The 22,989-nt window shown below is 35.6% G+C and overlaps 1 protein-coding gene across 1 annotated transcript in view; it reads right to left on the reverse strand.

Moving 5' to 3' along the window:
- Positions 1–22,989, reverse strand: part of Tmem144 (transmembrane protein 144) — a 33,965-nt gene that overhangs the window by 9,292 nt on the left and 1,684 nt on the right. The window contains exons 2-10 of the mRNA XM_046459242.2: positions 21,582–21,751; positions 19,197–19,319; positions 17,627–17,726; positions 15,681–15,761; positions 11,808–11,889; positions 8,122–8,198; positions 5,670–5,788; positions 2,895–3,014; positions 2,063–2,160 (exon numbers count right to left, since the gene is read on the reverse strand). Coding sequence (XP_046315198.1) covers positions 2,063–2,160; positions 2,895–3,014; positions 5,670–5,788; positions 8,122–8,198; positions 11,808–11,889; positions 15,681–15,761; positions 17,627–17,726; positions 19,197–19,319; positions 21,582–21,690 — 909 coding nt within the window. The 5' untranslated portion in view covers positions 21,691–21,751. The remainder of the gene's footprint in view (positions 1–2,062; positions 2,161–2,894; positions 3,015–5,669; positions 5,789–8,121; positions 8,199–11,807; positions 11,890–15,680; positions 15,762–17,626; positions 17,727–19,196; positions 19,320–21,581; positions 21,752–22,989) is intronic.

A 22,989-nucleotide genomic window follows, 5' to 3' on the forward strand; every position in this document is an offset into this window, starting at 1 on the left:
CATCAAAAGGGCTAGAGAAATAGGTCAAAGGGACTGTCTTTTATCAGTGATGCAAAATTCTGAGCCTCCAAATCCAAACCAAATGAGAAGCATATGGGTCTTTCAGGCAACTTCACGCTGACTAGAGACAGGATGGAGGAAACAGTAGAAGAGATAAAACATTATTGCTATGCCAGTTGCTCAATAATTTGTATCCCCTTTGCTCCCCAAATTCATTTCCCTTCAGAGAATATGGTAGAAGACAATACCACAGGTGTCACTGTCCTTTGAAGCTTTCTGTCTGATGATTTTCTAAATATAAGTTCAGACATGGCTTGAGCATTCCTGTAAGGAGTAGTGTGCTTTGTTGAAAGCAGGCAAGTATAGATCAAAGTCAGTATACACTCTGCTTCTGGCAAAGGGCAACACGTTGTATTTTCTACTGAGAGCATCTTAATTGAACATATGACTATTTTGAAAATTGGCGTTGTATCTTTTCCTTTTGGAAATTAATACAAATTAGATCTCAATCAGCCTTTGAGAACAAGGTATGTTTGATTCTATTTTAAGAAGTTGGACCTTCTGGATAAAGTGATGCAGTTTTTATCAAACAAGATTTAGAGCACAAGTCCTTGTCCTTGCTAGATGTGTTTCCTTCCTTCCTTCCTCCTTCCTCCCTCCCTCCCTCCTTCCTTTTTAATTGAATATTACTTGCTAAAAAGAGATGCCTCTATCAAGAAACTTACAATCTAATCCCCACAGGAAGCCTGGATACAGAAATGGATGCATGGAAATGCCTGTACCTGAGATGCTGGGATTTTAAAAGTATATTCTTGACTAAGTAATACTGACTGTATTCATAACTGTTGAAGCTGTGTGTTGGTGTATTTTTGAAATACTATTTTAAAAAAGTTTTTAAAAATCCAGCTTTACCAAAACAAAACAGAACAACAACAACAACAAAAAACAAAACTAAAATCAACCAAACAACAAAACCAAAGAATATAAACTCCTTAAGGGTAGGAACTGAGCCTTTTCTGCATGCAAATAAGGCTGTCCTTGAATAGAGTTGGAAAGGTGGAACAAGGAGGAAGCTAGGAACAATAGAAAATGAAGATCTAGTCCCTCCTCTGCCCCACATCCTGTTTCAATGTTTAAAAAATATTCATTTTTACAGGTTTTCACAGGTGTGCTACTAAAACATTTTTGCAAATTGTTTGCCATGATGACTTAGTAAGCAGAGAAGGCAGGAAGATAACTGGCAAGCAATCCAAGATGTCTAGAGGACACATTAATGCATTCCTGTGGATCTAACAGTCCTAGTACCATAATGGATCTGGACTGGATTCCACACTGCCAGCAGAAAGTAGCACTGTATACCTGAAACTCTGTACTTAGATATGTTCAGATTTCCACTAGTCATATGACTTGGATAATGCTCTTAGTTATTGCCTCAGTTTTCTCATCTTTAAAATGAGGATCATTCTATTAATACTTATCCTGATTATGCCTAAGGAAACATTTTTTATATCAAATTATATTTTACATAAATGACACCTAGAAAATCAGATGAAGCAAATTGTCTTAAGTATGCTATGATAAATGGCATCATTCAGGGCTAATACTTTGCCTTAGTATTTTCTGAAATTTGTCCTTCATAATAGTGTAACACCATATCAAGAAGTGTCTGATACTTTCAGTTTCAGGGACATCAGGAGATTTAAGTGGGATAACATACATACAACCATTTGCTATAATCTGTTTTACTAAGATTGATATTATAAATAGCAAATTATGATTTATCTAAGATAATAGGCAAAATGATCAAACAAAAATAGCAAGGATATTAAAGATTAAACATTAGTTAGCAAACCTGTTAAAATGAGATTATTAATGTTCCTTAACAATCAAGGACATGAAGATTAGAGAGAGCTTGTTGTAGATAAACAGATTCTGTACCTGGATAGTTTATTCCTAAAGAGATCAAATTCTATGACAGGCTTTAATGATTTCCTAAGAGTGCTCAGAAAAAATAGATTTGATTTGAAACACAAAAATTTGGACAAACAATTTTTGTACTTACAGAAGTGATTATTGGAAAACTGACCACAGCACTTAGAGAATGATTAGCGATGAACCAGCAGCAGGTAGCTATGGCCCAAAGCACTCCTGACAGGAACCCTGAAACACACACAGACAACCCTCATTTGAAAGCTGTGCTCTGCTCCTGAAAAATTCACTCTTCCAACACCACAGGAGCATCAAAGTGCACAGACAATGCATTCCTATCAACATTGTTGACCAATATGGGTTCTTGAACTGTGTTTTATGGGTCAATTTAGAAACCAAATTATTTCTCTGCTCTTGACTGCTTTCTCTTTGTTGACAATAAATAAAGTACCCAAAGTGGAGTTCAGGTAGAAATTGGGTAGTAGAGAGAGGCCCAGGGAAGTACTGGATCTTAACATTTCCTGCAAAACCATTTACTCTGAACTATAAACATAAAGAAGAGGTGAAATTCAGAATGATGCTAGAACTAAGGGGAAAAATTCATAGCATTTAACTGAAAGTATTGGCTGAATTCTCACAATACTTTGGGTAGTCAGTAAATATTCTACCATTTTCTAGAAGTTGATACACTTCAGCAAAAATGAATCAGGATTTCAAAATAAACCTCTAATTTATTAAAAATATTTTATTAAAATTTTTACTTGTGGTCCTATATCTCCAATTGAATTATAATAAACTCTTAAGTGAGAAATTATTATTTTAACTATCAGTGCCTAATGGTTTAAGAATGAATGCATATGTATTTTAAATACACATTTTTTGTACTCTAACAATCATTCAAGCTAAATGAATAGAGGATGATAGTTTCACAGAGTAATGAGATTTTCCATAGTTGATATTCTTACCTGGCAAGACTGCCTCAGGATATAGTTTGGGACTATTTTTCATGGCTACACAGTAGGCCAGAAAGTAGACTGTACTCGTAAGAAAGATGCCACTGAAGTGTGCAAAAACATAGTCTAAATCTGAAAATACACATCATAAAATCTTACACATCATTTTAATCACCCCAAGTACACTTAGCCTGCAAATAAAACAAACTCACCAAAATTAACCTTAAAAGTAAAGGAACCATTAATTACATTTGATCATCCTCAGATTTTACATGTGTTTGTATAGAATATTAAGAAACATATTCATAAATAGAAATATTAAGTAGTAAATTAGTTACTATAATCAAATCTAAACATCAAATTTTTAAAAATTATTATCTTGGAAAGCTAAATAAGACAACAATGAACATAACGTGACCATGATGTTAACATATTTCTTTAAAATTTTTTTTTGTAGTTGTTAGTGGACAGAATACCTTTATTTTATTTGTTCATTTATATGTGGTGCTAGGGATTGAACCCAGTGCCTCACACATGTAGGCAAGCGCTCTGCTACTGAGGTATAGCCCCAGCCCAATGCTTCCTTTTTAAAGGTAGGTATTCAGACCTCATTTTACTAATGACTGGCAATTGTAGCAAATCTTCACCTCAACTGAAGAGGAGGTATGGATAAAACCATCTGGGAGGTGCAAATTTTATATGGTCTATTAATCAATCTTGAGATCAGCAGCTCCACTGTGGATGACAACAATACAGAAAGATATGCCAGAAGTTGTTTCAAAGAGAGTTTTATTGAATTGTTTACTATAAATGGAGTTGCACAAAGGAAAGGAGTAATAACACCTGATGGTGCTGATCTCTGAGAAACCCTAATTCTACTGACAGGTTAAGCAGATGGCACTCTGGCCACACAGATGGATGCACTACAGGTTTTTGGCTGGCAAAGTCACTTTGGATTCAATGTTTCTGTCACCTAAAATTTTGACAAAGATGAGTGGGCTTTCTTGTGGATGAATGCTGAAGGACAGAGAGTTTGTCTAATTCTTCTTAATCTTAAATTATACTTCTGGGTCATACAAGAATGATACTTCTGTAAATAGACCTCCACAAAAGACAACATAAAATAGCAATTAAAAGTACTGACTACCTCTTTCTGCACTTAATGTGAGACTTGGGCAAATCACCTGATGTCTCTCTGACTTAATTTTATCAGTGGTAAAATGAGGACAACAATGGTATCAATTGCTATGAGGGCTAACAGAGTATTTGCAAAGATCTTACAACGGATGATACATATGTGTTTGTTAAATAAATAAAATAAAAATAATGCCCCTTAGAATTATTTTTAATAAAGTGGAATAAAGTGTGTTCCCATCAGATTACATGCAGAATTGTGGTAAGGAAGATCTCTAAGAACCCATTGTTCTATTTGTGTAAAGACATTGTTGAGGCATTGTTTATTATGTCCCAGTACCAAGAACAACTTTACTCCTGAACAATTTGTTCTTTTTATATTGTGTTCACTGAATCCTAGGACTGATCTAATTTCCCTCATGGCTACAAGAAATCGGAGAGCCAAATTTATGCTCATTTCTTGCAAGTGTAGTAGAAAGTTTTTAGACTTATTCCTGGTTCCATTTATTTCCTCCCTCTTGCTTTTCCCTTTTAATTTATCCTATGTTATCCTATTTTTATTAGTTTTCATCCTTTAAAAATGAAAAGAATACAAATATGAAAAAGTATTTGTATGATACCTTAGCAAGAAAGACAGAAGTCAATAAAATGGCTGAGTACTGTATATGAGGCTAAATATAAAAAGGAAGAAGGAAATGGTGGCATCTACCCAAAGTCTGTGTGCTCTGTTCAAGTCAAGTTAAATGTCTGCTTCTTCATTAACCTTTCCCTCATGACTTGTGCTCTCCAAACTTTTCCCTTATCTGAACACAGGTCATGTTAATTTTCTGTACCATATGATCTAGAATTTTATTTCACTCGTGTTTTAATTCCCTTATCATTTCATAGGCGTAAGGCATGTTTCAGTATGATTACAGAACCCCAGAGTAGATCCTCTTTCCTCTCCTCCTGACCCTGTTCAAGGCTATCGCATACAGTGTTGAGTTTAATCTCTGAGAGATTAATTTTACCATTAAATAGTGAGATATTATCAGGAAGCATTATGTTGAGCCTTTCAATGTACCACCCTGTGCTTGAAAAAATAATATCTTCTGACTCAATAGACTGTACTTTGACCTTTACTTGATTTAAAAGTATTATGTACCACACTTTAGCCTTTTCTAAAAAAAGCAAAAGAATACATATTTTCCCAGCGATCATCTAAATGGAAAATATCACCAAATCTTGCTGGAAAGCCAAAAATGATGTGCTAAGATCCCAGTAGTTGAAATGAAGCCTGACTACAGCTGATTCTATTTGTATGTTAAAGATCACATGAAAATACTCTCAGTCCTTTATTACTTTTAGTCTTCAGGACTTTTCTAAATCACCATTCACAAGTGAAAAAGTAAGGGGCTGGGTTGTGGCTCAGAGGTCGAGTGCTTGCTTGGCACATGTGAGGCACCGGGTTCGATTCTCAGCACCACATAAAAATAAATATATGAAATAAAGGTATTGTGTCCAACTACAACTAAAAAATGTTAAAAAAACAAGTGAAAAAGTAAGATCAAATATACATACCAACATATACTATATCACATTGCTTTTCATATTCTTAACACAAGTAGGTATTAATGAATTTGCTTATAAAGTAAAATAACATTTTATTCTCACCATACTGGCTTGCCCCTGCATATATGCTATCATTTCTTTTGCTGTGGTCCTTAATATAAATGATTGGCACAAATGTAGACCCATAGAGTATTCCAGATATCACTGCAAGACTGCAGCCCCTTTGGAAACAAAGATAATTCACCATGAATCTCGGCCCAGAGCAATATTGCTGACAAACACACAAATGGAATCATAAGTAAAGCAAGCTTCAAAATGCAGATCACAGGTCTTTAGCAGAAATCACTCATCTAGCTCAAGCTCTGTGATTGGCAGAAGTCAAAGGAGTACCCTGCAGTATTAAGTGGCATGAGAACCAGGACAGGCACAGTCTGTTGTCTAATTTTGGAAGTACATGAATTGCCAAAGTCAGAGTGGATTACTGCTATAAGCTGTCATCACACACCATAAGATGGGAATATTGCTTCCATTGTATTGTACAGTCTACATAAATAAAATTGACTCTTCAATTAAATTATGAGCCATTTATGGAAAGACACTATGCCTGATGCATCTTTTAAAAACACGGTATAATATCCAGAACAGAACTATGATAGACAAAGTACTAAGTACATTTTTGTTGAAAACAACTTTTGAGACCCACAGACTTGTTTATGCATTCTTTGACTATGGCATGGTCAAGGGGAAGTGCTGACTTAATCCAATAATCTGGATATTTCAGGTAAAATATTCCCTTTTTATAAGGAGAAAAATGTTTCATATTAAGCACTGGAGTCATGCTGATTTCTCAGACTTGGGCCTTGTTTCCACAAAGCAGAGATTGCCAGTGATTTTGGGGGAGAGGTGATTATTATTTTGCAATAATCCCTTTAACTTAATATAAGCTGTAATAACATGAAACAGGAAATTTAGGCAAAAATGATTCCCTCCTAAGCCTAAAATCAAATTCTTATTCAATTTTAATACTTCTTAATTAAGGAATCAATATAATTGATCTCCTTAAGGTAGAGGAAAAAAACAAACCAAAACAAAAAAATCATTAAGGATTTTTTTCTCACACTGGAAATCCCTGGGCCATGTGAGAAATGGTTTTCATGGAGAAATGGTTTTTCATGTCCCCAAAACAAACAAGACATAAACCAGGCCTGCTTAGTTATAAGGCAATTAAAAATCTTATTTCTTTAACAAATATCCCCTTAAGTGGGGGAAGATGATTCATGAAAAACAAAAATAAAAACAAAAAAACAAACATTTGAAAATATTTGAAAAAATGTTTTATTTGAAGATTTCATACTGTGGCAAAAATAGCAACACATTTATTTCTTTTACAGCTTGCTTATTTGTTCATTCTTTTATTCATTTAATTTTTTAACTGTTTATTTCTCTGCTTATTTCCACTATGAAGATAGTATATATATAATTAAAAGCAAAGCTTTAGACTGGGGATAGAGCTTGGTGATAGAGTGCTTGCCTAGCATGAACAAGGCCCTGAGTTTGATGCCCAGCATCTCTCTCTCACACACACACACACACACACACATCTATTTATATATACATATATAAACAAATATATATGTACATACATATATAGTTTTTTTCTTTTGGTAAAAGGGATTGAACCCAGGGGCACCAAACTACTAAGCCACATTTTATTTTTTATTTTGAGAAGGCTTTTGCTGATTTGCTTAGGGCCTTGCTACATTGCTGAGGCTGGCTTTGAACTTGTGATCCTCCTGCCTCAGCCTTTTCAAGCCACTGGAATTATATGCAGAAGCCAGTGTCCCCAGAGGCTTTATATTCTTGAGGCCAAAAAAAAAAAAACAAAAGGTGTCACCACACAAAGTTCGAAGCAGCTATGAATTATAAAACGCAAGCTGTATATTGTTACATATTTTCATATGTTTTTGTCAGTCCAAAAATTAAGAAAAAAACAAGCAAAAATAAATCTCATAAAACCTTACACCATAAAATAAAACAGTTTTATGTGGAACCTAATTCTCTGAGTCCTTGTAATCGACACAGTGAGGGTAGGACTCACATAGACACAAAATATTACACTATATTTGACAATAGTATCTTGGTATTTTGAAACTGTCTAACACCTGAGTGTGGGGTGGGCATCCTGGGGACTGCTGTACTAGAGAAGTGTATTGCCCTAACTTGATCATCATTACTGAGAATACAATTGATACAAAGGCCATTACACTATCCTGTTTTAACTTTTAGTGCATAGTCTTGAAACATGAGGTGGACTTTGTCACCTGCTTATCATGTGGACTTTGTCACCTGCAATGGCAATGATCCCCAAAGCAGCTGAGCTCATGGGCCTCTGTACTTAAGATCCAGCAGGGGACAAAGAAAACCTCACTCCAAGGGACTAGAAGTCAAAGCTTGTGTTATCTCCTCCTTGAACTCAGAGGAATCTCTCTTCACTCTGGCTACCCTGCTTTAACCAGATATGAGACAGAATAATAAAGAAGTAACCTCTCCTTACACTATGCGGTGGTATACTGTAGGAAGTTTATCCACCCAGGAATAATCAGGACAGGGATCTTGAGTTGTGTTGATCGCCTATTGAAAACATTGGCAGAAACCAAAACAAAAGAACATTCAAGTCATAATTGCTCTGGTGACAAAAAGATTTCCAGTGATTTCCTTTCCTCTCTCAAACATACCTTAAAATATGAACATGCTATCCACACATTTTGATAGCTTGAGTTCATTTCTTTCTGATTCTGTCCCCTCTTTCATTCAGAATGGTTTGGCAGTTGGCAAGTTCTCCACTGACATTTTTCACAGGATAATGTGTGGCTATTTTGATATAGCTATTGAAACTGACAAAGGTCATTAACTCTTGTGGTTCATTTGTATATTTCAACAACCTGTAAAGAAATAGGAGCCAAGAAAAACTTAGGCTCCTAATATGGAATGCCTAAACTCAGTAAGTTTGTTTACTTCAATTTTAGGAACTGAATCAGTTAATAAAATATTTCAAGGAATGTTTCAAAATTAGTCTCGTATTCTAAACAGGAAAAATTATGAGCAAATTCATAATAATACTTCTACTATTGACTGTAATTTTTTGTCTTTCTTAAACTCAAAGTGTCCTTGATGCTGTATCTACACTTTTGTATGAGATAAGAAACTAGGTTTGAATTCTTTGTCATGAGCTAACAAAGTTTTGCTTTCTGACTGAAAGGGCTCAGAACTCATGGCTGCATACTAAGCCATTCTGCTCATTCTGTGTCTTTAGACTTAGCTTGTTCGGATCCTTCCTCCTTGTCTAGGAAAATCTCCTTAGCCTTCTATGTATCTTTAGCAACTTCTATTTCTATTACTGTACTACTTTATTCCTCTGTTTGAAGGTTGGTTGGTTGGTTAGTTGGTTATCAGGGTCCTTAAAATGGGCAACGAACACTAGGAACCTCCCATATTAAGTCGTCCATTCCCCTGAAACACATCTCTGATTACAGATACCTACAGATTAATAAACCTCTTCTCTCTTATGCTTAAGCAAATTATTAGTCAACTTTAGTGCCATACCAGTCATTTTAGTTGATAAATGTTTAACAGGAGATTAAGGAGAGAAGAAAAGATTTATTTTGAAGTAAGGAATAGAAGCAGCATCTTTCAGGGAAAGTGTGGGGCACTGGACTCTGGACCAATGGCAGGAAATCCTTGAGACACAGGAGATTAGTTTCCAGGTTCATGGCAGGGCTTGGCCCTAAAATAACTTCTTTAATATATAGCCAGTGACACGTACACATCAGGTCTCTTAAAAAGGATGTTCCTGTTTGACTCAGATTTGCTCTTCCAGACTAATTTAGATTTGTCAATTTCAGAAGAGTGGCTCCTTATATATTTTGTTTCTGCCTTTATGTAGAACAGGATAATAGAAGAGAAATGGGAAGAATAATTAAGTGTCATTTCTCCTTTCACATGATACCGTTGACTTGTTCATTGGTTTCCTCTGCTCTATTCCTTCTTCAAGACCTCCACCCTGCTGCTTTTCTTTTCCTCTTTTTTAATGTGTTCTTTTTAGATATACCTGACAGTAGAGTGTATTTTAACATATCATACATATGTGGAGTATAACGAGCCATTCTTACGGTTGTACAAGATGTGGAGTTACGCTGGTCATGTATTCATATATGAACAGAGGAAAGTTATGCCTGATTCATTCTACCTTTTTTCCTATTCCCCTTCCCTTCATTCCCCTTTGTCTACTCTATTGAACTTCTATTCTTCCCTCCCACCCCTTGCTTATTGTGTGTTAGCATCCACATATTAGAGAGAACATTTGGCCTTTGGTTTTTGGGGATGGGCTTATTTCACTTAGCATGATAGTAGCCAGTTCTATCCATTTACTGGAAAATGCCATAATTTCATTCTTCTTGGAGACTGAGTAATATTCCATTGTGTATATATACCACATTTTCTTTATCTAAATTGGTTCCGTAGCTTGGCTATTGTGAATTTCGCTCCTTTAAATATTAATGTGGCCACATCACTAAAGTATGCTGATTTTAAGTCTTTGTGGTATATGCCAAGGAGTGGAATAACTGGACTAATGGTGGTTCCATTCCAAATTTCCTGAGGAATCTCCATACTGCTTTCCGTAGGGATTTCACCAGTTTGCAGTCCCACCAGCAATGTATGAATGTACATTTTTCCCCACATCTTCACCAACATTTATTGTTACTTATATTCTTTATGATTACCATTCTGACTGGAATGAGATGGAAATTCAGTGTAGTTTTAATTTGTATTTCTCTAATTGCTAGAGTGTTGAAGATTTTTTTTTTTTTTTTGGTACTGGGGATTGAACTCAGGGGCACTTCCAAGCTACATCCTTATCCCTATTTTGTATTTTATTTAGAGACAGGGTCTTACTGAGTTGCTTTATGTTTTCTTCCTATCTTGATTTCACTTTTACTGAGGCGTGCTTTGAACTCGTGATCCTCCTGTCTCAGCCTTCCTAGCTGCTGGGATTACAGATGGGTGCCACTGTGCCCAGCTTGAACATTTTTTCATATATTTTTTGACCATTCATGTTTTGTCTTCTGTGAAGTGCCTATTTGATTTCTTTGCCCATTTATTGACTGGGTTATTATTATTAATAATCATCATATTGGTGTTAAGTTTTTTGAGTTCTTTGTATATACTGGAAATTAATGCTATAGCTGAGGTGCAGGTGGAAAAGATTTTCTCCCATTCTGTAGGGTCTCCCTTCACACTCAATTATTTCCTTTGCCCTGGAGCTTTTTAGTTTTAATCCATCCACTTATTGATTCTTGATTTTACTTCTTTTGCTTTAGGAGTCTTTTTGAGGAATTTAGTTCCTAAGCCAATATGATAGATTTGGGCATACTTTTTCTTCTAGCAGGCGCGGGGTCTCTGGTCTAATGCATAGTTCCTTGATCCACTTTGGGTTGAATTTTGTGTAGGGTAAGAGTTGAGGGTTCAATTTCATTCTGCTATATATGGATTCCAAGTTTTCCCAGCACCATTTGTTGAAGAGGCTACCTTTTATCCAATGTATATTTTTGGCACCTTTGTTTAGTATGAGATAATTGTATTTATGTAAGGTTTGTCTCTGTGTCTTCTATTTTGTAAAATTGGTCTTCATGTCTGTTTTGGTGCCAATACCATGCTGTTTTTGTAACTATAGTTCTGTAGTATAATTTAAGGTCTGGTATTGTGATGCCTCTGTGTCACTTTTCTTGCCAGGGATTGCTTTGGCTATTCTGTACCTCTTATTTTTTCCAACTGAATTTCATGTTGCTTTTTCTATTTCTACTAGAAACATCATTGTAATTTTAATAGGAATTGCATTAAATCTACCCTACTGCTTTTTAAAGTTTTATTTACATTCCTCTGCAGAATTTAGGGCTTCCTTATTGTACAAGTTCATAAATCAACCTAAAATATGGGGATGCATACATACATCTCCTAGTAGGCATATAACATTCATAAAATAAATAAACCTCTGTGCTTACTGAGGAGCTTTATTGTGCAAATATTGATTGCCTGCTGCACAGACCTAGTCACAATAAGTAAGCTCTTTCATGCAACCATGAGTGAAAAGAAAACTCTACCTCCTCATCTGTATTTCAAATTTGCTGTTTTCCTTCTATTTTGATTTCATGTTTCAAATCAGTTGTCTCTACTGAGACTCACCTGCTCTGTCATTAGTGGGGTGGTGTCCATGGAATATGTGCCATTTGATATTTCACTTTTGATGAATAAGAATATGAAGGCGCTGTAAAGAAAACATATTTAGTGATATTTATCATAACATGTGTCCGCATTAAGCTGCCTTTTAAGCAAAAAAACACACTTTAAATCTTTAAGTACCTATGATATGAACATAACTTCCAAATTGCCACTGCAGTCGTCCTGCCATTTCTTTAGAACTACCTTTCTATCTGACATCTCTCCTTTTGTTTTCTCCTTTCATGTGCCTATCATAATGCACTCTCTACCCACATCTGGTATTTTTATAGCAAATGCCTGACTTAGTATTAAACTGTATTCAATAAGCATTTATTAATCATCTATTATGTTTAAAACATGTTTTAGAAAAGTCTGATGATGATGATGTGAAAGGGTTGTTGTACATGGATAATAATGGATCTTGCTTCTTTCAGGATCTCATAGTTCAACATGCTGATGGGAGGCATGTGGCTAGAATTAAAAGATGCACAAAGTCATTGTGCTTTTGTGGCAGCTCCATTGGTTTCCAGCAAGCTAGCTCAAGGCAGAGGCAATTGATCCAGCAATGCCTGTTGGGCTGTGCTCTCCTTCCCTGTTTTGCTCCATGGGGTCAACAATACCATACCTTCTATTAAATCCTCTGTTATTTAAAATTCCTAGTGTGGCTGGATGCAGTGGTGCATGCCTATGATTCTAGTGGCTCTGGAGACTGAGGCAGGAGGATTTCAAGTTCAAATCCAGCCTTAGCAACTTAGCAAGGCCCTAAACAACTCAGTGAGCCTCCATCTCTAAATAAAATACAAAAAAAGGGGATATGGCTCTGTGGTTAAGTGCCTCTGGATTTAATCCTTTGCACCATAATAAATAAATAAATAAATAAAATACCTAGTGTGGTATTTGGTTATACAGGTTGTCACAGAGGGAAAATGTAAAGCTAGAAATTATCTATACAATCTTTTAAAGATTGAATTGTACAGAGGATCCAAACAGTTGTTTTAATTTTAAATAGAAAAGCAACACCCTCCCTAAACCATATTCCAAGTTTCTTTACACACATCATGAAGCTCCAAGTTTACCCAATGAATGTTCTTCAGAAAAAAAACTGATTTAAATGAGTTAAAGTAATGAAATGACAGATTCTTAAAATTCCTCCCTGAAGAGAAACATAGTTGGGGTCCTAGAGACCCCACAGGAAGAGATCATTGCATGGATTCAGATCTGAGCCAAGCTGCAAGAGTTCTCAAGTACATTGTCTAGTTTAACATAAATTTGATCAGAGTAATGCTACAATTAGGCTTTTTTTTCCCCCTCTGCAGTACCGGGGATTAAACCTGGGGTGCTTTATCACTAAACTTTTTATTTTTAATTTTTTTAAAATTTGAGACAGGGTCTTACTAAGTTGCTGAGACTCGTCTAGAACTTGTGATTCTCCTGCCTCAGTCTCTTGAGTTGCTGGGATTACAGCCATGCACCATCGTGCCAGGCTATAGTTAGGATAGCCCATGTGTTATAGGCTTGGTCCCTAGCCTGTGGTAGGGGAGGTGGTGGAGGAAGTTAGCTCATTGGAGGCTTCCCTGGAAGGAGACTTTGGGAACTGGTCCCTTCTTTTCTCTCTTGGGCCATGAGGTGAGCACCTTTGCTCCCCACCAAGTTACTTTGCTTCACCACAAACCCCAAAGCAACAGGGCAAATTAACCATGGACTGAAACCTCCAAATTCATGGGCCAAAATAAACTTTCTCTTTCCAAGCTGATAATCTCAAGTATTATCTGTTTAAGTAACAGAAAGCTAGCACAATTATTAAAAAAATAGTGATCAAAATGAAAACTGCCTAACATAAATGAGCATTAACTATGGTACCTAATATTTTCAAAGCATTTAGCATATTTTATTTCATTTAATCCTCAAAATGTCTCATAAGATTGGTTTTATTATTATTATTATTATTGATGAAGAAACCAAGACTTGGAGAAATGAAATGATTTGGCCAAGGTCACACAGGAAGAGTGGTAAAACATAAATAATTAATTTGTAATCTTAGAAAATGCACTCTTTCTACAGGAAAAAGAAACATTGAGAGAACAATCCTTAATAGACTGGGTAAACTAGGCTTAGATTACCATTAAGTTAAAACTAAGGCATGCTACATTACAACTTTAGGGTGCAAAGAAATTGCTTTGGAGAGAGCTATTCAAATGTAGAATATTGTAAGTCGTACAAAATATATAAAATAGCCTCTAACCAAAAAGTGGCCAGAATATACAACTTTAGAATAATCTACATTATTTCTCCTCTAGTTGCCCTAGGACTACTCTCTAAGGCAACATTTCAATGACAAAGAGATTGTTCCTAAATGTGGCTGGGGAAAAGCCATCATTGCTGGTGGAAGGGAAATATACTGTTCTTTCCCTGAAGACTAAAATTGTACTAAAATCTTTCTAGGCTGTGCTATTCATTTTGTGAAGACTGACAGGGAATATAAATGGAGTCTGGAGAGGATGGGGACTGAATTTAAGGTGACCTAATTCCTGTTAGAATTTTATTGAACAAACATCACCATGTAGAGATTCAGATTCATTTTTATCCTCACTCATATAGTGTGTATGACTAGACACAGATATATTCAAAAATAGGCATCCAAAAGAGCATGTGTTTTCACAGGAGAGACAGTGATTATCTAGTTAGGTTAAGAAGAATGAGTGAGAAGTCAGAAATAGACACTAGCAACAGAGTGAGTACTGTAGGCCCCTTTATCAGAGGTTTTGTTTCCCAAAGTTTCATTTACTTGTGGTCAACCCTGGTCTGAAAATATTAAATGGAAACTTCCAGAAACAAACAATTCATAACCTTTAAATTGTGCATAATTCTGAGTAGCATGATAAAATCTCATGCCGTATCATCATGTCAAGCCTGGGGCATAACCCATCCCTTTGTCAATGTATCCATGCTGTATATGCTACTCACCAATTGGTCACTTAGTAGTTGTCTTGGTTATCAAACTGATTATCATGGTATTGCAGTGCTTTATTCAAGTAGCCCCTTTTTTGCTTAGTAGTGGCCCCCAAACACAAAGTACTGGTGTGGGCAAAGCAGATATGCCAAAGAGAAACTGTAAGTTGCTTCCTTTAAGTATAAAGGCAAAAGTTCTCAACTTTGAAAGGAAAGAAAAATCATTGTGAGCTGAAGTTGCTAAGATCCATGGTAAGAGATCGTGAGGAAGAGAAATTTATGATAGTTTTTCTGTTGCACCTCAAATTGCAAAAGAATTGTCACAGTGTGTGATAAATGCATAGTTATGCATTTATCACACACTGTTAAGATGGAGTTAAGATGGAGAAGGCATTAAATTATAGGGTTTGGTACTATCTGCAGTTTTAGGCATCCACTTGGACTTTGGGACATATTCTCCTTGAATGAATTAGGACTATATAATAAACAGAAGAGAGAATCAATGACTATTTCAGGGCATCGGGAAGCCAGCATTTATTTATATAGCATGTTTGAGTTAGCAGTATACTTTAATATACCTTGGTTGTAATTTATGAGCTATGTATTCTCATTTTATACAAATTATAGATAATAGAACTGAGCTTCAAATAACTTAAGTGACTTTCTCAGTGTCTCCAATTTTTAGATAGCTACTGATGGTGTTCCTGAATCCAGATCTAGTATTTTTGTACTCTAAAACTGGTTTGTCATTATAAATGAAGAATATGAAGGAAAAAATCCTGAAGATTTTATAAAATGTAGGCTCAAAAAAAGTAAACACATCAGGATCCTTAAAAAGCAGTTCAAATGTTTAGAAGAATAGCTAAAACATTAGAAATGGCTATGTACCTTACTATTGAGAGCCCAGCTCCAATATAATTTAGCAGAGGTTTTGGTACTTCTTCTGCATCCATTCCAAACCAGCCAAACCTGGAAATTCAGAGAGTCATATCAAATTAGATATTGTTGACATGTTGTACCATATTGTTTAAGGGCATAGATGTGGGGCCAGATCCTAGGTTCAAACTCTAGCCCTTATTCTTACTAACTCTAACTTTGGACAATTTTCCATGTTAAAAGTGGGGAAACAATCGTACTTCTAGGTTTGTTATAAACATTAAATGGGTTACCATATGTAAAAGTACTACTTGTAAGTGTCCCTTTTCTATTAAAACTTAAGAAGGAGAAAACAAATAGTTCAAGTGAATAACTGAATACTAATTAATTGGCTGCAATTTTGTATACTATTTAGCTTTTTTTTTTTGCATGCTGAATATTGAACCAAGGGCTTTGAGCATGCTAGGCAAGCGCTCTACCACTAAGCTACACCCAAGCCCTTGTATAGTGTTAGAAACATATTTTTAAATAACTTGGTTTAAAAACTTCTATTCTTTGCAATCACTTTAAATTCTTTTTCTTTTTCCCCTCATGCCTTGACACTATGGTGATCATCACGAAGAATTACTGAGAACCATATAGAGGCAAGGGATAAGGAGGCAAGAAGAAGCAGAAAGTAGTTATTTGTAAAAAGTTCAGGTGGTAATGGGAAAGAACAAGAAAGAAAGTACCCAGTGGAGGTTAGTAAATTAGTTTGCTTTCCTGGTTTGAGGTGGTAATAATGCTTTTGACTGCAAGGGGAGCCCACATTGTAAGGTGAGAGCAACATTCTTCATTCTGCTCATTTCCCCAAATTTGTCTTGAGTGTGCACATTAATGTAGACCAAGGGCAGTTAGACTGGTCCATGCACGCTATATGATAGGGAAGCCACCAGCCATCCATGACTACTGAGCACTTGAAATGTGGCTAGTACAACTGAGAAATTTAATGGTTGCTTTTCTCAATGTTTAACTCATAGCCTGTGGATTCAATAAAAATAGACTGTGGGTTGTGGCTACTCTGTTGGACAGCACTATTCTAGAACTAGGGTTTGCAAACTTTTTCTTCAAGGGCCAGAGTTAGAGTTTCAGACTTCCTAGGTTTGAGGTTCTCTTGCTTTGCAAGCAGCCATAGAGACAGAAGCTGTGGCCCACGCCTGTAATCCTAGCAGCTCTGGAGCCTGAGGCAGGAGGATCACAAGTTCAAAGCCAACCTCAGCAACTTAGTGAGACCCTGTCTCAAAAACAAACAAATAAACAAAAAACAAAACAACAACAACAAAAATGAGGCTGGGTTAAGCGCACCTGGGTTCAATCCCTGGTACCAAAAAACCCAAAACCAAAAGCCAAACAAACAAACAAAACAAAGCCAAAAAAAAAAAAAAAAAACCGAAAAGAAAACTAGCCACAGTTAATATTAAATGGATGGGTATGGAAAAGCAGGAGACCAGTTCACAGATTGCAGATCTGCTGTAAGGGAAGAATATGTGGTTTAGAATTGGAAAGCTGGGTTTGAATCCTGGCTTACTAGTCTGTGACCTGCATGACTCAACCTCTTTGAGGATCAGCTCTCTTATAGCACTTAACTTGCATAATTATGAAAATAAAATGAGGATGATGCATATAACATTTTTAGTTAATTTTCAGATAGGAAGAGGAAATAAACATTCAGTTTTCCTTCTCCCACTTTTTTTCCTAGATATAATTCTTTCAATATTTTTGGGTTTTTTTTGCTATATCTTGATCAAGTATCTAGATAATTTACTAAGAACTTAAAAAAAATTAAATGTGACATTTTTTTTTATTTCTGTGAGAATAAGAATCATATGCTATTCTTCTCAGCAAGCCCAATCCTTAGCACTTGTCTTACATTGGGTATGGGTGAAGGGAATCTTAGTTGAAAAGTTGACTTGTATTACCTTGAGCTTGCCCAGCCAGTTATAGCATTAAATGATCCCCAGATTAGGATTCCAAGGCCTAAACCAATGGTTTTGATAATTGGGACCACAGCAACGTTCCCTGTAGATGCAATACACAGAAAAAAATTTGTTATTTTCAATATATAAAATAAATTTATAAATTAGTGTTTAAAATTAGTGTTTATTTCAACTTCAACTGAAGTGCATGGGGTTTATATAAATTTGGTAAAGGATATTTCTTCATTTTAAAATAAGATAACTACTTTTTAGCATTAAATTTATAATTATGATTGCTCAAAGAACTAGACTTAGGGAAAAATCCCATGAAGACATTGAATTGGCTTCTTGCCTAACTGTACAGATGTTCTTCATCCTTAACAAGGGTTTCTATTTCATGGCTCTTTGTAAAAGATGTAAATGATAAAACTATAGTTCTCCTTGAATCGATCTGGGGCCAACCACTGGAGAAGCCTTGACTCCAATATAGCCTCAGAATCTACCCTTCTACCTTCATGGACTGGTCTTCCAGGTTTCCACATTCACCTTCATTGACTTTTCTTCTAAATCTCCCAATTTATTACCTTGTGCTCTTAAGGGTCACTCAGGGCCAAATCCATGATTGCTTTTTACCAGTTCTTAACCCCTCATTAGCATGGCCTCAGCCCTGCAGTCTAGACTCCTTCTTATAAGATCTCCTTTTTGGATATCCAAGATTCCTTCAATTCCTGGTTATTCTCCTGTATCTCTCTAGTTCTTTCCAGCTGTTCTTTCTCATCATGCCTTCTGGATTAAGTGCCTCCTGCAGATTTCACTTGGAACATGCTCTTCTTGCTATTATCTATATTCTTCATTGGGTACTGCACCTAATTTCATGATTTCAGTTGTCAACCAGAGACACACACTCCCAGCATGACAGCTCCAGCCTATACTTGCTTGAGTGTGAAGTGTTATGCTGATAAGAAGTTTGCAGCTAGATGTTCTATTGATGAAACGTTAGGATTTTCAAATTCAGAAGGTTCCAAGTTAACTCCATCATTTTCCCTTCCAAATATTTCTTTCTGTTTCTTCATGTATCAATAACAGCATCCTCCTAATCAACTATAATAAAGCCCTACATCATCAATTCCTCCCTTTTCTCTGTGGTCCATATCCTATCAGTTGCTATGATCCCAATCTGTAACATATCCCCAAATTTGGCTCTTCCCCACTGACTCCCAGTGGAATCTGCTGAGTGAATATAAACACTACTGAGGTTGTAAAAATCTGTAGTTTGGATGGATGCTTGCTTATGAGCACATAAGATAATAGATGAGATTTGCTTAAAAAGATTGAAATATTTGAAATAATAATTTTCTGTCAAGAACTTAAAAATCATTGAAAGGAACAAATCAGGAAATGTTCACAAATATGTATTGAATATTTAAAAGGAAGAAATTACATAGTTAATTTATATTATCTATGACTAAGTATTATAGAGAATTTCTGTTTGTGCTCTTTCTTCTCTTTGTGAGTTTGAGACGTGTTTTGATCATTATTAAATCATTATACAAAAGGTTACAACATACAATACCTGTTGCCCAGATGCAGCCCCCAAGCATTGCAAAAGGCCAAAACTTAGGGCATCGTAATATCAGGTTGACCACCAAAGCAACCAACCAAATGGCAGCACAAAGAACCCACTGAAGAAACATTCCTGGAAACAAAAGAACTTGGTCTTAATGCTCCAAAACGATTTGAGTGAATTTTTGCTTAGGAATATGGATGAGATAACACAGTAGGCATGGACACAGTTTACTAAACGTCTATGCAATAGGCACTTTGCACATTTCATTTTTACAAGTATTCTGCATTGTAATTAACACTAACTTAAAGAGAAAATAAATCCCAGATTAAACAATTTGTCCAAATAGCTGCTAGTTTGTAGATCTGAAATTTAAACACAGGTTGTTTGATGCTAAGCCTATACACAGTGCATTATGGCTTAATTCTTCTTTTTTTTTTTCCACCTATCAAACAAATCAGGAATTCTCAGTTACAGAATGCTGGCCAGACCAAGTCTGTAATTCCATTCAGATGTGACATTAAGAGCCATCCACCCAAAACATGGCATTAAGACTTTAGAGTAGCACACAGTGACTTAAAACTTTTTAGGAATGATTTGTGCCAACTCTGGGATAAAAATAAAGTCTTTTATGGCCCCCAACTGGTCTCATCTAGAGTCTAATGCCTGTGATAAGCCAGAAATTACAAATCTGAGAATAAGCCTTCTAGATCAGGACTGCTCTCCTTTGTAATGTGTTTAGCTGATATTTGCTGATGATCTGAAGATCACCTGATGATATGAGATGTATCTGTACCTCTCTGAAGCTGCTGCACTATCAAGGATTTAGGAATTAAAAAGATAAAGAAATAGTTGACATTGAAAGAAAAAGTCAGTTATAACTCAACCTGTCACTTTTGACTTTGAGGATGATTTTTGCCTATTTCTATTTACTCTCACAGTGGAGGAGAGGGAAAAAATTGGCTTCTAAGACAACAAAGTAATATCACCAGATGAAAAGGAACTTCATTTTATAAATTCTTCACTTCACAAGTGAGAAACTAAAAATGAAAGATCTGAGAAGATTTGCCCAGGGCTGGGAGTGTGTATAGCTCAATGGTAGAGCATGTGCCATGTGTGAGGCCCTGGGTTCAATCTACAAAGCCCAAACAACTAACTAAATCACTAAATTAACTAATCACTAAATTAACTAAAATTAAATTTCAAGAAGTAGACTTGCCCAGAAGCACAAAGCTAATTGCAAGAAACCTAAAATCCAGGTCCTCTACTCTTCCCCCTCCCCCTCCCCCGCTTTTTTTTTTTTTTAAAGTAGTTTCCATTCCTGTTTCAAGTCCAAATAAAAAGAGAAGAAAGACTCTGGAGGAAAAAGATTTGTAATCCTATGGTCTAGGCAGTATGAAGACATAAGAAATTAGGGAGATAAATGCTAACAGAAAGTTTCTTCCTAATAGATATTCCTCATTCCAATATCCTCAATTCCTTCTGGCTTCCATATGGAGGGTATTAAATAAAAATAACTCTGACTTTTCATTCTCTAAAATAAACATCACAGGCAGTTTTAAGATGACATGTGCATTACTAAATATCACTGCAAAGCCTTCAAAACTATGTAAAAACCATGCAATACAAACCACAGAGCTTTTAGGGAAAACGGGTTTTGGGGAAAGAACACTGGAAAACTTCATCAGCGATGTATCAAAAAAGAGTAGACCTAATGAGAATGACAGTTGTTTTTAACTGGTTAAATACATGAATGCTGCAATAAATATAGCACTCGAAATTGAAAAAGACTGTAAGTTAGCTATAGAAGTAGCACTGGAAGATGAAATTACTGTGAAGTTGGTGAAAGATTTTGCCTTCAGATGCATGTAGTGTGATGCATAACACATGGGGTGAACTGAGGAAGCTTAGGGGTTTGAAAAGTGTGTGTGTGTTTGTGTGTGTGTGTGTCTACATGTGCATGCATTTTGTCTACTACTACACATCTGTATTCATCTTGGTGCAGTTTTCTTTGTTCATCTAGTGTTTTCTCAGAGACAAAATTGCATATGAGTTAGAACAAAACTCCTCTTAGGCTCAACACTGTTCTGTAATACATCAATCATGTCGGAAATGTGTGTTTTCAAAACAAGTGTTATTAGAATTTACTGTGATTTTCTTCTTATGTAAACATAGCAGATACTGTCTGAAAAGCTTTCCTGACAGTACCTAGCTCCACTGTTTTACCATAAAATCTTAAGGGTGATCCTATACTAACTCTCAGATAAACAGGTATGGATACTGTCAAATGATTTATGTTAATACTTTTCATTACTTTTTTAGGTATAATTTTTTTAAAAAGACCCAAAAGATTTAAAAATAATTTTAGGTTAATAATGAAGAGAAAATAATTACCATCACCAGTATCATATTTTTTAAGTGGCACAAAGTTTGAGCCAAACAAAAGTACCGCTACAGAAGAGGAGAGGTAGCCAATGGCTAGATCTGTTCCATTATTGGTCATGGTTCCAGGAGTGCAAGAGAGGGCTGGTTCACTTTTGGCTCTATATGCTTTTCAAGAGTTTCTGAAATAAAAGAAATAAAAATGAAACAATCGAGAAGTGTTGAATCTCTGAACAAATTGTAATTAATACATATTATCATCAATCAAAAGTATGGACTCTAAAATAACTTCTTGAAGATGCTTAAAACATTATGCAGTTATATAATGTTCACATGCCACATGTTCATTCATTAATTTTTTTTATTTATTCTTCCAACAAGTATGTTTTATCACTAACTTACAAGTTTAAAAATCCAACATTTTTTTTTTTTTTTTTTTTGCAATTTAACTTCTTCCAAGATCTGGATCCAATTTTTATTACATTATATAAAAGATTCTTCTCTATAGGTAAACTAGTATAAGGGAAAGATTTGGGGACTGGAACTTGGTTTACTTCAGTTGGTTGTTGTGACAATCAAATGCAAAAACACCTGCAAGGACTTCTAGAAAGCCTAAGTGCTTTCTAAGCAAAAGCTTTTGTTTTCTTTTCAACATCAGCTTTAGGGCACTTTAGGTTGTACTGCTGCTACAAACTCAGAATTCCCTAGGGGGAAAGGTACTTTTCTTATCATGAGTAATATACCCATTGTAAGTTTTAGTCTAAATAGTTCATGAATCTCAGTGGGTGTATAATAGAGGTAGACTCTGTGCTGAGCATTTGGGAGGCAATGAGTTCCATCCCAGCACAGAGGAAAAAAAAAAAAAATATATATATATATATATATATATATATATATATCGTTCATGAACCTCTGTATCATTATGAACTTTTTAAAAAAATAAACTGATAGAAGACATGCTTCAAGAATCTTGTAAAGTGAAAGATCAGCAGTGGTGTGTTGTGCAATAATATCAACCAGTTGAAGTGTATGAGTCAGCTACTTAGTTGTCTGTGTTGTGCAATCCAGGAGCCATTAGGCACATACAAATAGCTGAACTTTCATTAAAATGAATTAAATCAAATAAAAGAGTGAAAAATTCAGTTCCTCAGCCACATCAACTACATTTCAAGTGCTTAATAACTACATGTGACCATTAGCTACCCTACTGCACAGTGCAAGTTACAGAACTCTTCTATCACTGAAAAAAGTTCTAGTGGACAGTAGTGGTTCTCCTATGAAGAAAAGGACCCAAACTGCAAGAAACCAAGAGCCGTTTTTTAAAAATAAGAAAACATTAGGAAAAGACCACTAAATACAATTCACCTTATTCAGCTGCATGAACTTCATGAAACACACACACACACACACACACACACAC

This window comes from Marmota monax, unplaced genomic scaffold (genome assembly GCF_021218885.2).
Source record: "Marmota monax isolate L192 unplaced genomic scaffold, Marmota_monax_Labrador192_F-V1.1 WCK01_AAM20220418_F8-fsc00002, whole genome shotgun sequence".
Taxonomy (NCBI): domain Eukaryota; kingdom Metazoa; phylum Chordata; class Mammalia; order Rodentia; family Sciuridae; genus Marmota; species Marmota monax.